Source organism: Balaenoptera physalus (genome assembly GCF_965194825.1).
Source record: "Balaenoptera physalus genome assembly, chromosome: 6".
NCBI lineage: Eukaryota > Metazoa > Chordata > Mammalia > Artiodactyla > Balaenopteridae > Balaenoptera > Balaenoptera physalus.
Genome location: NC_138885.1, coordinates 45,022,841 through 45,040,409, shown reverse-complemented (window position 1 = coordinate 45,040,409; position 17,569 = coordinate 45,022,841). Strand labels below are relative to the sequence as shown.

The 17,569-nt window shown below is 42.2% G+C and overlaps 1 protein-coding gene and 1 long non-coding RNA gene across 9 annotated transcripts in view; one reads left to right on the top strand and one right to left on the bottom strand.

Moving 5' to 3' along the window:
• The window catches only part of LOC309662422, a 140,867-nt gene that overhangs the window by 88,712 nt on the left and 34,586 nt on the right, over positions 1-17,569 (top strand). For all 5 annotated transcript variants that reach the window (XR_014264644.1, XR_014264645.1, XR_014264646.1 and 2 more), the window contains exon 2: positions 14,962-15,115. This is a non-coding gene — a long non-coding RNA (uncharacterized lncRNA). The remainder of the gene's footprint in view (positions 1-14,961; positions 15,116-17,569) is intronic.
• The window catches only part of LYPD6B (LY6/PLAUR domain containing 6B), a 234,396-nt gene continuing 226,420 nt past the window's right edge, over positions 9,594-17,569 (bottom strand). For all 4 annotated transcript variants that reach the window (XM_082465222.1, XM_082465221.1, XM_082465223.1 and 1 more), the window contains 2 exons: positions 16,321-16,451; positions 9,594-10,328 (listed from right to left, as the gene is read on the bottom strand). In XM_082465222.1, the coding sequence (XP_082321348.1) occupies positions 10,164-10,328; positions 16,321-16,451 (296 nt within the window). In that variant the 3' untranslated portion in view covers positions 9,594-10,163. The remainder of the gene's footprint in view (positions 10,329-16,320; positions 16,452-17,569) is intronic.

Genomic DNA, 17,569 nt, shown 5'->3' with positions numbered 1-17,569 from the left:
CCCTCCATGGCTCCAAATCTTCCCCCCTGCCCACCCCCTGTCTCTGTCAGTGAAGGGGCTTCCTAGTGTGTGTAAACTTTTCCTCCTTCACAGCTCCCTCCCCAAGGTGCAGGTCCTGTCCCTATTCTTTTGTCTCTGTTTTTTCTTTTTTTCTTTTGCCCTACCCATGTACTTGGGGAGTTTCTTGCCTTTTGGGAAGTCTGAGGTCTTCTGCCAGCATTCAGTAGGTGTTCTGTAGGAGTTGTTCCATATGTAGATGTATTTCTGATGTATTTGTGGGGAGGAAGAGGATCTCCACGTCTTACTCCTCCTCCATCTTGAAGGTCTCTCTCTAGGTATTTTTTGATTTCCTCTTTGATTTCTTTGGTGATTGGTTGTTTAGTAACATAGTAACATATTGTTTAGCCTCCACGAGTTTGTGTTTTTTACAGTTTTTTTCTTGTACTTGATTTCTAATCTCATAGCATTGTGGTCGGAAATGATGCTTGATATTATTTCAGTTTTCTTAAATTTCCCGAGGTTTGCTTTGTGGCCCAGCATATGATCTACCCTGGAGAATGTTCCACATGCACTTGAAAGAATGTGTATTTTGCTGCTTCCAGATGGAATGCTCTATAAATATCAATTAAGTCCATCTGGTCTAATGTGTCATTTAAGGCCTGTGTTTCCTTATTGATCTGTCTGGATGATCTGTCCATTGATGTAAGTGGGGTGCTAAAATCCCCCACTACTTTAGTGTTACTGTCAATATCTCCTTTTATGGTTACTAGCATTTGCCTTACGTATTGAAGTGCTCCTGTGTAGGGTGCATATATATTTATAATTGTTATATCTTCTTCTTGGGTTGATCCATTATTAGGTAGTGTCCATCTTTGTCTCTTGTAACAGTCTTTATTTTGAAGTCTGTTTCGTCTGATATGAGTATTGCTACTCCAGCTTTCATTTGATTTCCATTTGCATGGAGTACCTTTTTCCATCCCTTCACTTTTAGTCTGTATGTGTTCCTAGATCTGAAGTGAGTCTCTTGTAGATAGCATATATACAAGTCTTGTTTTTGTATCCATTCAGCCAGTCTCTGTCTTTTGGTTGGAGCATTTAATCCATTTACATTTAAGATAAGTATTGATATGTATGTTCTTACTGCCATTTTGTTAATTGTTAGGATTTGTTTTTGTAGGTCATTTTTCTTCCCTTCCTCTTTTGTTCTCTTGTGATTTGATGACTATCTTTAGAGTTGTGTTTGGATTGCTTTTTCTTTTTTGCATGTGTGTTTATTGTAGATTTTTGGTTTGTGGTTACCATGAGGTTTTGATATAGAAGTCTATACCTATACACGATTGTTTTAAGTTGCTGGTCTCTCAATTTCAGATGCATTTCCAATATCCTGCATTTGTACTCTCCTCAACAGTTTCTAGTTTTGATATCATATTTGTTTGTGGATGATTTCCTACCTTTATGTTTGCCTTTACTGGTGAGCTTTCTCATTTGTAATTTTCTTGTTTCTAGTTGTGTCCTTTTCTTTTCCACCTAGAGAAATTCCTTTAGCATTTGTTTCAAAGCTGGTTTGGTGGTGCTGAATTCTTTTAGCTTTTGCTTGTCTGTAAAGCTTTTGATTTCTCCATCAAATGTGAACGAGAGCCTTGCTGGGTAAAGTATTCTTGGTTGTAGGTTTTTCCCTTTCATCACTTTAAATATATCATGCCACTCCCATCTGGCTTGCAGAGTTTCTGCTGAGAAATCAACTGATAACTGTATGGGGATTCTGTTGTATGTTATTTGTTGCTTTTCCCTTGTGCTTTTTAATATTTTTTGTCTTAATTTTTGTCAGTTTGATCAATATGTGTCTCGGTGTCTTTCTCCTTGGGTTTATCCTGCATGGGACTCTCTGTTCTTCCTGGACTTGAGTGTTTCCTTTCCCATGTTAGGGAAGCTTTCAGCTATTATCTCTTCAAATGTTTTCTCAGGCCCTTTCTCTCTCTTCTCCTTCTGGGACCTCTATAATGCAAATGTTGGTGCATTTAATATTCTCCCAGAGATGTCTTAGACTGTCCTCATTTCTTTTCATTCATTTTTCTTTATTCTGTTCTGCAGCAGTGATTTCCACCAGTCAGTCTTCCAGCTCACTTATTCATTCTTCTGCCACACTTATTCTGCTGTTGATTCCTTCTAGTGTGTTTTCATTTCAGTTATTGTATTGTTCATCTCTGTTTGTTCTTTAGTTCTTTCGGGTCTTTGTTTAACATTTCTTGAATCTCCTTGATCTATGTTTCCATTCTTTTTACAAGATCTTGGATCATCTTTACTATCATTACTCTAAATTCTTTTTCAGGCAGATTGCCTATCTCCACTTCACTTAGTTGTTGTTCTGGGATTTTATCTTGTTCCTTTGTCTGGAATATATTTCTTTGCTGTCCCATTTTATCTAGCTTTCTGTGTTTGTGGTCTGTTTCTCAGGCTGCAGATTTGTAGTCTGGTGTCTACCCCTTCGTGGGTGAAGTTGGTCCAGGGGCTTGTGAAGGCTTCCTGGTGGGAGGGACTGGTGCCTGCCTACCGATGGGTGGAACTGGGTCCTGTCCCTCTGGTGGGCAGGGCCGTGTCAAGGGGTGTGTTTAGAAGTAGCTGTGTGCTCAGGATGACTTTAGGCAGCCTGTCTGCTCATGGGTCGGGCTGTATCCCACCCTGTTGGTTGTTTGGCCTGAGGCATTCCAGCAATGGGTCCTGCAGGCTGTTGGGTGAGGCCAGGTCTTGGTGCCAAATTTGTGAACTCCAGGAGAGCTAACACTGATGAACATTCATTGGGGCCTCTGCCACCAGTGTCCTTGCCCACACAGTGAGCTATAGCCAACCCTTTCTCCCCCAGAGACCCTCCAAGACCCACAGGTACGTCTGTCCCAGGCTCCTATGGAGTCACTGCTTTGCCCTGGTCCCAGTGCACATGAAATCTCATGTGCCCCCTCCAAGAGTGGAGTCTCTGTTTCCCCCAATCCTGTGGAGCTCCTGTACTCAAACCCTGCTGCCCTTCAAAGCCACATGTTCTGGGGGCTTCTCTTCCCAATGCCAGACCCCCAGGCTGGGGAGCCTGATTTGGGGCTCAGAACTCCTACTCCTATGAGAGAACCTCTGTGGTATAATTATTTTCCAGCCTGTGGGTCACCTACCTGGCAGGTATGGGATTTGATTATATTGTGAAAGCACCTCTCCTACCATCTCTTTGTGGCTTCTTCTTTGTCTTTGGATGTAGAATATCTTTTTTGGTAGGTTACCGTCTTTTTTGTCGATGGTGTTTCAGGAGTTGTGATTTTGGTGTTTTCATGAGAGGAGGTGAGCTCAAGTCCTTCTACTCCACCATCTTGTCTCCTCCCTTCACCTGAGCAAGTGGCCACAGGTGCAAGTTAAGGCATCATAGTGGATGGACACCACTGTTGACACATGGGCAGAGCTTTATGGCCAGTGGGAAGAGGTTTATGGTAAAAGATGCTTAGGCAAGGCTGTGGGAAGGGGTGTGAGCTCCCTTGCCCTCTCTGAGCCTCCGTGTGTTCACCAACCTGGAAGATCCTATCTTCATTTTCTTTTGTTGGATGAGATACAGAAAGACTTTCCTTGAGAGTATGTCCACATCTCTGACAAAAATGTGTCTTCAGCCTATTAGTAAATTCTGGTCTAAATTCATTAGTTAAAATAAGAATAAGTACTTAGTATTCAGAACCCATCTCTGACTAAAGATTAATTTCATAATAAATCTAAAAATATTTAAAATAACAAGTGACTACTTCAGATAATTCTTCAAAGGGCATATGGAAAGAGAGGAATACATAATCCTCAGAAAACAGTGCCTTCAGGTTGATTTACAGTTGAGTCCTAAGGAGTAGCGGGCCCTTCAGACCTAGACAAAAATGCCATGAGTGCGATCAAAATTAGTTCAGGACACTGATAGGTCAACAACATGAGAACAGAATTTTTTTTTTAAGCATTTTGCCCTTTTTTAAGGCAGTGTCTTAGTTTTCTGCCTTTGCTCACCTACGGATAATGGACACAAGTCTATATAGAATGGAACCCGAGCTCTTGGAGCAGTGAGTATTTCTGAAGGAGTCAAGGTTTGTGCACTCAGCATGTGTTCACCCACCACCTAGGATATACCACTTATTTTAGGGGTCAGTTCCATACCCATCCCCCGAGTTCTGCAGCTTTCCCCCCCATATTTCTCTACATTTGCAAAGTGGTGTTGGCTTAACAGAGTGTGTTCTATGGAACTCAGATGCGTGAGAAAGAAAAGCTTCTCTTGCAGAATAGTTTGGGAAGTGCTGAATACTCTCTCCACTCCTTGCAGATTTACAACATACATTAATCAGAAGAGAACTTGGTGGAAATTGCAGTAGGCAGCAGAGTTTCTCTGTCTGGGTCTGCTACCAACTAGCTGTGGGGTTAGGGCAAGTCCGTACAGCTTCAGAGGGCTTGGCTGGCTTCTCTCTACCACATGAGCACTTTCTCAGCCACCTTAACAACTGCCTCCTGACACGGCCTCAGACTGTGTGAATCTGGAGCAGACATTTCTGGCTGCCCTCCCAGATCCATTTCTTCCTTCCTCCCCTTTAATTCCTATTTTGCTCAGCTATCTACTTTCTGCCGTGCACCACACATGCCCCAGGGGACAGAGATCTCCCTTCAGCTGTACTAAGCCAAGGGTAACCACATCTTCCTTGGCTTCCTTTGTGATTTGCTGGGAGCCTGGGTGAAGACTTTCACTTCCTGGCATGTGTCCAGTAGTATCCCTCTGACTTTTCCCCGGATGCTGGCTGGGACATATGGGATAGCTGTGCCATCTCCTTACCAGAGGACATGGGGGAGATGGAGCCAAAAGAACAGCAGAGAATGGAGCTAGAACCACCGAGTTAAGTCCACCCTGAATCCCACTCTCCCTCTGGACTTCTAGTTGTGTGAGCCAACATATTTATTTATGCCCATTTGATGGGGCCTCTCTGTTATTTGTAGTTGAAGTCATCCGGATGGATACATCCCTCTCTAAAAGGTACTCTCCTTGGGGACCCTCAACAACCTAGACAGAGTCTGTCTCCAGGACCTGCTTGCCCCCTGTTGCTTATCCTCCTTTAAAGAATATTTGAGTTGGATCTGGTTTTTCGCCTCTGCTTAGCCTCTGTGGACAGGCTCCATTGCCCTTGGCTTCGTGTTGCTCCTACTACTCACACAGCCATGACTTGCAGGGAGTCCAGTCAGTGGTCAGAACCCTGGACCTCCTGCTTGGCTGGAAGAGGTACAGGTTTCCTGGAGGTCCCGCTTGTCCAGGCCTCCCAGGACCATCCCCAACAGGGCAGCTCTGCCAAGCCACGGTGTCCTCCAGTTGCTCCTAGCCCCTTCACTGGGACCAATTTTCATAGACCAAAAAAGTACAGATATGGAGGTTTAGGAGTTGCATGGTGGAGGCTCTCACTGAAGCCTCTACAGCCTTATACTGAGGCCCTGCATTATTGTTTGTAAAGACTACCAATATCAGAATCACCAGATTCATGTACCAGATAGATGCTTGTTCAAAATGCAGATTCCCGGACTCCTTGAATAGTATTCTTGGGATTGAGCTGTGAAAGCCCTATTTTTCACAGCCTACACTCTGAGTAGCTCACATTCTGGATTACCCCCTAGATAGCTCAGCTCCTAGCCTTAGCATCTGATAAAAGAGGCCAAGGCAATGAGGGAGGGGGATGGGGGAGGAGACAGAACTATGAAGGCCAAAGGAGAAGTGGGAGGTGTGATAGGAAGATGCTAGACTGTTTCGGGTGCACAGCCGTGGAGCTATGCCTAAAGGCAGACTCAAATTACGACAGCCATTTTCTCTCCAGTTTCTACAACTTTCACCTTTGTGCATCCACTATTCACCTTTGTCCTCTGGCATGCTTTGTCCCCCGACATATCCAGCATCACAGTGAAACCCTCCACAAATCAAAGAGTCAGTGACAAAGAACTAGGTGAAAAATAAAATGTCCAAGATCCAAAGGTCAGAGCAAAGTTTTATAAGATGGCAATTGACGTCACAAAAATCGTGCATTAGAGTTAGTAATTTCTCACATGTGAAATATTTCCCAATTCCCAAGTCCATGCCGGTTCATACTGCTTTTTTCACGCTTTGCACAGCTTTATAAGTTTTCTCCCAGTGAGAAAGGGAAACTGACCCACCTCCTTCCCTTTTCTTATGAGATGTATTTTACACAGTGACTGACACAGCAGAATGCAGACTGTATGGAAAACAATACCTGTAATTTCTGGCTGCTAACTTCACTCAGAGTTGGATTTAGGGAGGGTTTAGACACAGCAAGGAAAAGATGTGTTCTGTACCTTTTTTTTTTTTTTTCTTTTTCAGAAAGTGATTGATGGATGGGAATTCAGTTTATTCTAGAATGTAGATCTATTCAAAGTGGACCTTTGACAGGTCATTCCCTCACACACTCCTCATATTCATAGCTAATCCCCTTGTCTCTTTTATAAGAACAAATCTACATACCCTCATGCCCTCACTACTCCAGTTTTCATTGGACATTTTGACAAAGTACTTTTCATCTTCTTGCTCATTAGGGGCAAATGAAATTAATCTGAGGTCTGGAACACTTGGCCATTCTAAGTCACCATGCAATGGACTAAAAAAATCCATGCAATGGACTCTGAGTTTTGGATTCTAGTTTTAAAACAATTACATTGGAGACATCACACAGAGTCCATTTATAATGCAGAGGGCTTTCAAGGTCAGGTGTTACAAGTTTGGGCCTTCTGGTCAGTAACGTCACCGCCATCTCTCATTCTCTAGTTTAGTGGCTCCCAAAATGGCTATGTATCAGAATCACTTGAGGAATTTATAAAAATACAGATTTTCTGACTCAGCCCCAACAAAAATAATCTGACTTTCTGGATTTGGGGCCTGGGAGTCTGATTTTCTTTTTTTTTTTTTTTTAAATATAAGTTCCCTGAGTGATTTTCATGCAGCCACCAAGGACCCATTTACAGAAGACATTTAGGAAGCACTTCTCTGGTCCAGTGGTTCTTGAACTTGCGTGTGCATCAGAAGCACCTGGAAACCTTATTAAAACACAGATTGAACCCTCAGAATTTCTGATTCAGTGGGCCTGGAATGGAGGCTGAGCATTTGCATTTCTAGCAAGTTCCCAGGTGATGCAGACACTGCGGGTCCGGAGACCACAGTGAGAACCACAGCTCCAACCCAGGCTACTTGTGAGCGTATTTATTATTCATTAGCACTTCTATTATGTGGCCAAAGGCTGGGCTTCAGAAAAAGGAATAAACCTCTCAGGTCAAGGGTAACACACCTGGCTGAGCATCATAATCATCTGGGAGCTTTTTCTTTAACATTTAATTATTGGGGTTAGGCTTGGGCTCCATCCCAGATCTACTGAGTCAGTGTCTCCAGGATGCCCTGGGAATGTGTATTGTTTTGAAGTTACCCAGAAGATTCTGATTACAGGGACTTGAAAACATTGCCTTAGATGAGCCACGCTTACAAGTTCATCAATAACTTATACTAAAAAATTGTTGTTTATCTGAAATTCCAATTTAATGGGGCATCCCATGCTCTTACATATTTGTAAATCTGGCCCCCCTACTCACTCAGCTGCCTTTGCAGGAGTTTGTTTCCTCTGTGTGTTCTCTCTTTTGCTCAGCGTAGCCCTATCTTAAATGCTCAGTGGAGCAGTGGTAAGGAGGGCAATTCATGAAAACAAAATGTGTGGGGTGAAGAAGAGAAAATTAAGATGTTTCCTCAGGAAAGAAAAAAAAAAAAGGAAAGATCATTAATCTAGAAAGCAGAAACAAAATCAGAAAAAAATACTGGCTGCTAATGGTTTTTTAACCAGACAATTCGTCAACTGCACAGACGAATAAAAATACACACACCAAAGATGCTATTAAAATGTTCCAACTGAAGCCATATATAATTAATTTCAAACAAGCATAAGCGATAAAAACTCAAATACTTCAAGGTGTGCTGAGTGAAAGGCAGGATAAATCTACATCAGGCTTCAAAACGGATGCTTCCAGGTGAGTCTGGGGTTCGGCCAGAGACAGGAAGGTAACGATGTCTGCTTCTTCCCTGTTGTACTGGAAGCTAAAGAGCCTTAAGATGAGACTCTCCCAGTGTGTCAAGGATGAGAAGAAACAGACGGCTCGGCACCTGACAACAGCACATAACTACTAAGAGACCGAATCAAAGGAGTGGAACAAACAATCAAAACAAAGAAGAAAAATTCATGGATGCATCTAAGGAAAGTGATCTGGCAAAAACCGCTGCAGAGGCTGAGGAACCCCCGTGAGCACCACGGTCCCTGTAAAGCAAGCAGCTTTCTCCCAGTGCACTTCTGCCATTTCAGAGGTTAGGGGTCGGCACACTTTTCCTGTAGAAGGCAAAATAGTAAATCTTTTAGATTTCGTAGGCCAGATGCTCTTTGCTGCATCTACTCATCCTCGGCGTTGGAGCAGGAAAGAAGCTTGCAGACAATACGTAAACGAATAGGCATGGCTGTGTTCCAATAACACTGTGTTCACAAAAATAGGTAGTTGCTATAGAGTGAGCATCTGTCTCCCCCAAATTCATGTGTTGGAGCCTAAATCCCAGATGTGATGGTATTTGGACGTGGGGCCTCTGGGAGATGGCTAGGTCATGCACGTGGAGCCCTAATGAACGCGATTAGTACCCTTATGCTCACTCTCTGCACTCTGCCCTGAGAGAATATGAGAAAACCACAGTCTGCAAACCTGGAAGAGGGCTCTCACCAGACAGTGGATCTGCTGGCACCTTGATCTGGCATTTCCCAGCCTCCAGAACTGTGAGGATTACATGTTTTAGTTGAAGCCACCTGGTCAACAGCCTATTTGTTACAGCAGATGGGCAGGCAGTGGGATGTATTTGTCCCATGGCCCACAGTGTGCCAACCCCCATCGTAGATGAGCCCGCGTGGCAAGGACGGCATCGTTAGTGCATTCTGTGGAGCACTCAGTATTCTAATGGTAGATGCTCAATTAAAAAAGAACAAACGCTTCATTAACTCCTCACTATACATACAAGGGCAGAGTGTTTAAAGGTCACCCCGAAGTGTAAAGGCAGGAAATTAAGGATTCTAGAAACAGAAGTTGTTCATTTGAAATTCTGGGACTGTGTTATAAGAAGGAAAGAGAAGACAAGGGGACCAAACATTTTAGCATGTGTTTAGAAAGGTTCTCTTAGTGGCCCTGACATTCAGAGACAAAAGTTGACTGGGAGAGGGACACTGGTGCCGGTTTCTCTGTCTTTAAGCTGCTACTTTTGAGGGTCCATCACATGATAAGGTATCATCTTCCTTGATCAGGGAGGTTTCCTCACCTTCTCGATTCACTAATTTTGCATTTAGCATCCTAAGAAGGTCCTTCACCCAAAAGAAAAAACTAAGTAAGTAAGTCACAATGGCATAGAATTTTATACTTTAAGCTAGAATATATCACCTGTGGTGCATGAACACATAACTTCAATTGGCCTCCTTTATGACACTGGTTAATGTTTCACCTGAGGTCTCCACATCAGCCAAGAAACACGTAAGCATGCATTTTACATTGTATAATTTAAAAGTTTTATTTCCCCCCACAATTAGCAAATGGGTTTCATATTAGTTCAACTGGAAGTTTTCTTCCTGTAGTTGCCCTTCTCATTGACTACACCGTTGGGGAAATTGCTTTCTTATTGGGGAAGGGTTATATTTCATAGAGGTGCTCTGAGCTAATCACGGAAAAGAGGGTCTGATCCAGCAGCCCCTGAAGGAGTTGATCAGGTCAAGGAGTCCTTTCTGCTGCAGGCCTGGTCAGGTGGGGACAATACAGGCTACTGAACCTGCCCGTAGTAGATGCTGGCAAGACTCTCCTTGCAGAAGTGACAAAATGCAGCCCCTTTGATCAAGAAATATAAACTCCACATAATCCCTCAGTCCCTGCCAAGTCCCCTTCCTCAGTGGCCTCGTGCAGGAGCATTTTAGCTAAGCAACAACTGGCTTCTGTTTTGGGGTCCAATGAGCATTCTTCACCAAGTGCAAGATTGGTCTTCACTCCAAAGTTCACTGTTTATACAGTTGTTGGCTTGTGCTTTAGAGGGCTGGTCTCTGCCTCTCCCAGGAATGGTGGTATCACATCAACAACAGCACGAAGGCCCAGGCCAGCAGTAGTAGGTGGAGCGCAGGGGCACAGCTGCCAGACGTCCTCTGAGCATGCATCACAGCAAAGACCGCATTAGTGTGGTTGGTGGGTAACTCTACATTGCAGATCATCCCTTCACAGCAAGATCTACACTCCTGTTACCAAAGGAAGAGGAGAAGGAAAGAGCAAGTGAATAAAGGGAAGAAGAGGGAAGGGTCAAATGAAGAAAAACAAAAGCCTTCTTCAGCTCTGAGGACAGAATTTTTTTTTTATCTTTTATGAGTATATAAATTTTTATTTCAATTTAAAAATTTTCTAAAATATAATGGCATACAAGAGAAAAATGCTATCTTATTTTTTAAATGTTTGAGACTTAATACAAATTATGAACTTGAAAATATACCTTTTTCCTATCAAATTGACAAAGATTTCCAAAATGTACATGAGCCTGGGTCCATGATATGGTAGTAATTTTGATATTCTCAAACACTGCTACTGAGAATATAATTGCTTCAGTTTTTCTGGGGAGTAATTTGGCAATCTTTATCAAGAGCTTCAAGATTATTTATATAAATCAATCCAGTAATATGCACCAAAATCACAAAGATTATGTGGGGCTTTTATAGAATAGAGAAATATTAAAAGCTGCCTAGTATTTTTAATAAGGAATTAGATAAATTGTAGTACAAACACATATTTTAATATTATGTAGCCATTAAGAATATTTCTGAAGAATAGTTAATAGGTAAGTTTTCTTTAAAAATATTTTTATTTTATATTGGAGTATAGTTGATGTGTTAGTTTCAGGTGTCCAGCACCTGAACAGTTATACATAGACATGTATCTATTCTTTTTCAAATTCTTTTCCCATATAAGTTATTGTAGAATATTGAGCAGAGTTCCCTGTGCTATACAGTAGGTCCTTGCTGGTTATCTATTTAAAATATAGTAGTGTGTAAATATCAACCCCAAACTCCCAATTTATCCCTCTCCTCCACCTTTCCCCTTTGGTAACCATAAGTTTGTTTTCAAAGTCTGTGAGTCTGTTTCTGTTTTGTAAATAAGTTCATTTGTATCATCTTTTTTTTTTTTTTAAAGATTCAGCATATAAGTGATATATATTTATCATACTAAGTCAGAAAGAGAAAGACAATCTCCAGGTCATCCATGTTGCTGCAAATGGCATTATTTCATTCTTTTTAATGGCTGAGTAATATTCCATTGTATATATGTACCACATCTTCTTTATCCATTCATCTCTCAATGGACATTTAGGTTACTTCCATGTCTTGGATATTGTAAACAGTGCTGCAGTGAACACTGGGGTGCATGTATCCTTTCAAACCATGGTTATATGCCCAGGAGTGGGATTGCTGGGTCATATGGTAGTTCTATTTTTAGTTTTTTAAGGAACCTCCATACTGTTCTCCATAGTGGCTGTACCAGTTTACATTCCCACCAACAGTGTAGGAGGTTCCTCTTTTCTCCACACCCTCTCCAGCATTTATTGTTTGTAGACTTTTTGATGATGGCCATTCTAACTGGTGTGAGGTGATATCTCGTTATAGTTTTGATTTGCATTTCTCTAATAATTAGTGGTGTTGAGTCTTTTCATGTGCCTCTAGGCCATCTGTATGTCTTCTTTGGAGAAACGTCTATTTAGGCCTTCTGCCCATTTTTTGATTGGGTTGTTTGTTTTTTACATATTGAGCTGCATGAGCTGCTTGTATATTTTGAAGATTAATCCCTTGTTGGTTGCTTCATTTGCAAATATTTTCTCCCATTCTGTGGGTTGTCTTTTCATTTTGTTTATGGTTTCCTTTGCTATACAAAAGCTCTTGAGTTTAATTAGGTCCATTTTTTTGTTTTGTTTGCTTGTTTTATTTCCATTATTCTAGGAGATGGATCAAAAAAGATATTGCTGTGATTTATGCCAGAGTGTTCTGCCTATGTTTTCCTCTAAGAGTTTTAGAGTATCAGGCCTTACATTTAGGTCTTTAATCCATTTGGAGTTTATTTTTGTGTATGGTGTTAGGGAGTGTTCTAATTTCATTCTTTTACATGTAGCTGTCCAGTTTTCCCAGCACCATTTATTGAAGAGACTGTCTTTTCTCCATTGTGTAGTCTTGCCTCGTTTGTCATAGATTAATTGACCATAGGTGTGTGGGTTTATCTCTGGGCCTTCTATCCTGTTCCATGGATCTATATTTCTGTTTTTGTGCCAGTACCATACTGTTTTGGTTACTGTAGCTCTTTGTAAGTGCTACAGTCTGAAGTCAGGGAGCCTGATTCCTCCAACTCAGTTTTTCTTTCTCAGGATTGCTTTGGCTATTTGGGGTCTTTCGTGTCTCCATACAAATTTTAAAACTTTTTGTTTTAGTTCTGTGAAAAATGCTGCTGGTAATTTGATAGAGATTGCATTGAATCTGTAGATTGCTTTGGGTAGTATAGTCATTTTGACAACATTGATTCTTCCATTTCAAGAATATGGTATTTCAAGAATATGGTATAGCTCTCCATTTGTTTGTGTCATCTTTGATTTCTTTCATCAGCATCTTATAGTTTTCTGAGTACAGGTCTTTTGCCTCCTTAGGTAGGTTTATTCCTAGGTATTTTGTTCTTTTTGTTGCAGTGGTAATTGGGATTATTTCTTTGATTTCTCTTTTTGATCTTTCATTGTTAGCATATAGGAATGCAAGAGATTTCTGTATCCCACAACTTTACCAAATTCATTGATGAGCTCTGGTTGTTTTCTGGTAGCATCTTTAGGGTTTTCTATGTATAGTATCATGTCATCTGCAAACAGTTTTACTTCTTTTTCAATTTGGATTCCTTTTATTTCTTTTTCTTCTCTGGTTGCCATGGCTGGGACATCCAAAACTATGTTGAGTAGAAGTGGCAAGAGTGGACATCCTTGTCTTGTTCCTGATCTTAGAGGAAATGCTTTCAGCTTTTCACTGTTGAGTATGATGTTAGCTGTGGGTTTGTCATATATGGCCTTGATTAGGTTGAGGTTGGTTCCCTCTATGCCCACATTCTGGAGAGTTTTTATCATAAATGGGTGGTGAATTTTGTCAAAAGTTTTTTCTGCATCTATTGAGATGATCGTATGATTTTTATTCTTCAATTTGTTGATGTGGTGTACCACACTGATTGATCTGCGTATATCAAAGGAGGTTGGTCCAGGGGCTTAAGCAGGCTTTTTGGTGGGTAGAGCTGGGTCATGTCCCTCTGGTGGGCAGGGCCGTGTCAGGAGGTATATTTAGCTGGTAGCTGTGTGCTCAGGAAGACTTTAAGCAGCCTGTGTGTTGATGGGTGGGGCTGTGTTCCCACCCCGTTGGTTGTTTGGCCTGAGGTGTCCCAGCACAGGAGCCTACAGGCTGTTGGGTGGGGCCAGGTCTTGGTGAGAAAATGGCGGGCTCCCAGAGAGCTCATGCCCATGAGAACTTCCCAGAACTACCACTGCCAGTGTCTTTGTCCCTGCAGTGAGCCACACCCCGCCTTCACAGGAGACCCTCCAATATCAGCAGGTAGGTCTGGCCCAGACTCTTACGAGGTCCCTGCTTTTCTCCCTGGGTCCTAGTCACACAAGACCTTGTGCGTGCCCTCTAAGAGTGGAGTCTGTTTCCCCCAGTCCTGGGGAATTCCCGTGACAAACCCCAGTGGCCTTCAAAGCCAGATGCTCTGGGGGCTCCTCCTCCCATTGCCAGACCCCCAGGCTGGGGAGCTTGATGTGGGGCTCAGAACTTTCACTCCGGTGGGTGAACTTCTGTGACAGAATTATTTTCCAGTTTGTGGGTTGCCCACTGGGCCGGTATGGGATTTGATTTTATCACAGTTGCACCCCTTCTACCATCTCCTTGTGGCTCTTTGTCTTTGGAGGTAGGATATCTTTTTTGGTAGGTTTCAGCATTTTTCTTGTCGATGGTTGTTCAGCAGTTAGCTGTGATTTTGGTGTTTTCTTAAGGGAAGATGAGCTCGTGTCCTTCTACTCTGCCATCTTTTCTCCCAATAGGTAACTTTTTTTCTTATAAGCAGATGTTCATTTTTTAATTATTATTTATTTTTGGCTGTGTTGGGTCTTTGTTTCTGTGCGAGGGCTTGCTCCAGTTGTGGCAAGCAGGGGCCTCTCACTATCGTGGCCTCTCTTGTTGCAGAGCACAGGCTCAGCAGTTGTGGCTCACGGGCCTAGTTGCTCTGCGGCATGTGGGATCTTCCCAGACTAGGGCTCGAACCCGTGTCCCCTGCATTGGCAGGCAGACTCTCAACCACTGTGCCACCAGGGAAGCCCTAGGTAACTTTTCATACTGTAATTTTTCTAAGTGGAAACGTTTCTTTGAGGTGGGAATTCAGGAAGGGCCTGGCTGGGCAGTTCTGGCTTGGGGTCTCTTAAGTGGTTGCAGTGAGACAGTAACTGAAGTGCAAACATTTAGGAGGTTAAAGACCTCTCTGGGGACAGAATTGAGTTGGCTTTTAGTCTGTGAGTCATCCAGGCCCTTGGGCACCCTTCCCCCCACTTACCTCAAAGTAAAAACCATCTTGAGAGTCTTTTCATTTTAAGTGTGATTTACCTGCATCAATCCTAGCATAAGCAAGAGAAAGGCAAACTGAATAAGACTGCTTAACTGAGTCAACAACTCTTCTGAAGGTTTGTAAGCAGAAATACTGAAACAAAAATAAAAGCTAGGAACCTTTTGGATTGGTCATTGATTTTCTTTCTCAGTACTACTTGTTAGGGGATAATTATCACTCTGTTGTCTGTACTAACACTGATTCCTATCTTTACAGTGGCAATGGCATGCTCCCTTACAGCACAAGGTGTTCTCAAGGGAAGCACTCCCTGTCATGATATCGGATACAACGCCTCAACCTGATAAACCTGGACATTCACAGAGGCTTTCAGGATAAAGTATCTATATCAAATGGCTTCCAGGATGGCCAGGTAAGATAAAGTATCTACCTCAGTGGTTCTCAATCCTGGCTGCACATCAAAATCACCTTGGGGAACTTAAAAAAAAAAAATTCCTGAGGCCCAGATCTCACTCTGAAGTTGCTTCAATTGGTCTGGGATGCCCACCCCCCACCAAAGCCCACAAAAGCTCCCCAGCAGATTCTCCTTTGTAGCTGGAGCTAAAAGCCAGTGGTGTCAGCAACTGAACTTATCTATGAAACAGAAACAGACTCACAGACATAGAGAACCGACTTGTGGTTGCCAAGGGGGAGAGGGGTGGGGGAGGGAAGGATTGGGAGTTTGGGGTTAGCAGATGCAAACTGTTATATTAGGATGGATAACCAGCAAGGTCCCACTGCATAGCACAGGAAACTATATTCAATATCCTGTGATAAACCATAATGGAAAAGAATATGAAAATATGTATAACTGAGTCATTTTGGTGTATAGCAGAAATTAACACAACACTTTAAATCAACCATACTAAACTAAATTTTTTTAAAAAGCCACTGGTGTCAGGACCATTTTCTTTATGTATAGGCTAAATTGAATTCTAAGATCTCATGAAATTAACATACCTTCAAGTAATTTTTTCTCAACCATTTCAGGATTCCAGGCATGTAAAAGAGTAAAATGCTTATTTAGAATGGTAGAATGAGAAAACTGAAGAGATAGAGTTATCTAAAATGTATCTATCGCTCATTTTAATAAGCTGGAGTTAACCTCTCAGATTCTCACTTCCTTGTCTAAGCAGAGGCAGTAAGTGAGACAAGGTTTCCTTTGTAAAAGTTTGTCACCATTTTCCTCTTTCCACCCTCTCGGTGCAGTGCTCTTGGTGATTTCTAGCCATAAACAAAATATGTAAGCTGGGCTCTATAGTGTTGGTCATCCTCTCGTGTGTGGATTGTTTGCTTTTGGGGCTTCCAGAGTTGACTTCAGACAACTCACCCAAAGTCCAAGGTCTAGACCCCGGGGTCTAGCTCTGGAATCTGAGAATTATCATTTGTTTTTAGTAATATTATTGCTTGATGGACAGAAAGGCTTCTTCTTTCATCTCCATTGTATCAGTGTAAGGGAGTCTCTCGAAGTATACGTATGTTTGACATTATTTATCCTTCCTGCCTCTTTATATACAACCAGCCATCACCATCAAGAAACCACAGGACAATAACTTTACACACACACACGCTCCTTACCGTGTGTTGAGAATCTCGGCTGTGGTGGCAGCCAACAAAATGACATTCGCTTGTGGAGGCACACTTTTTGGTGATGGATGTACTCCTGCCATGACTGGTAAAGTGATGTACTGTCAAACAGTACTGTGTATCTAGGCAGAAAAAAGCAACTTATTTTTTTTGCAATGTAAAAAACTAACTTTCAACAGTCACTTCAGAAATGACTAAAATTCAGGATGATCCTTAAGTTTCTAGGCAAGAAATTTAATGGCCGTGGACTCAAGTTTCTAGGTGGTGTTGCTGAACAGGCATTAGCTTCTGAAGCACATGTCTATTTTTAAAATGAATATAAATGGGCACTTATTCTTTGGTGCCAGGTAAAGCTGAGAAAAAAATTGGACAAGCTTTTCATCAAAACCATAGGTCCAAGAAGTAGGGGATATGGGGACATAGGTATGCATATAGCTGATTCACTTTGTTGTACAGCAGAAACTAACACAGTATTGTGAAGCAATTATACTCCAATAAAGGAGTATAACGCCAAAAAAATAGGCCTGCTCATTTCATAAGAAAGTGTCAGTATGTCTGTGTTTCTCCCTCTGAAGCACATGTTCTGTAACTCTAAAATAAAATGAAAACTATATATGTAAAACGCAGTGGGTCATAGCACTTGTTGCATTATTCCGCATATGTTTCTTTATATACTAATAGGCCATGTGGCAACCTGGACTGAGAAGCAGGTGCCTCAAATTACACACCAAGAGCACCTTGCTTACTCACCTAATTCTTCTCCGGGCTCTAATCCTCCCAGCGTGTTTGACTTTTCCCCAAAGTATTTCCAGCTTTTCTCCTCCTCTTTAGTTAACTCTTACCTTCTCTGCCCCCTCCCGCTCCGCGGGGCTAGTTCATTTCCACACAGATTACCCCTTATACCTTTAACCATTCACCTTTTATTCTTAGGGTTCTTTCAAGAACGTGATTTCATTCACTAACCTAGGACATTCCACTTTAGTTCTGCGCCTCTTACTCTTTAGTTATCTCAGGCCAATGCAATGCTGCCTAGTTTATTGAGAAGGGACTACGGCAGCAATGCCCTACAAGTGGGGGCAGGGAGCAGGAAAACGCGAGAGTTGAGAAGACGGGCTTAGGGAAGCCTCTGTCACAAGTGAAGAAGCCACGTGAGAGCCTTTGAGCTCATGTTCGTTTCAGTAAAATTATAAGCGCCCGGGTGTTTGACAGGGCAAGCTCTACGTAATGTTAACCATAGCAA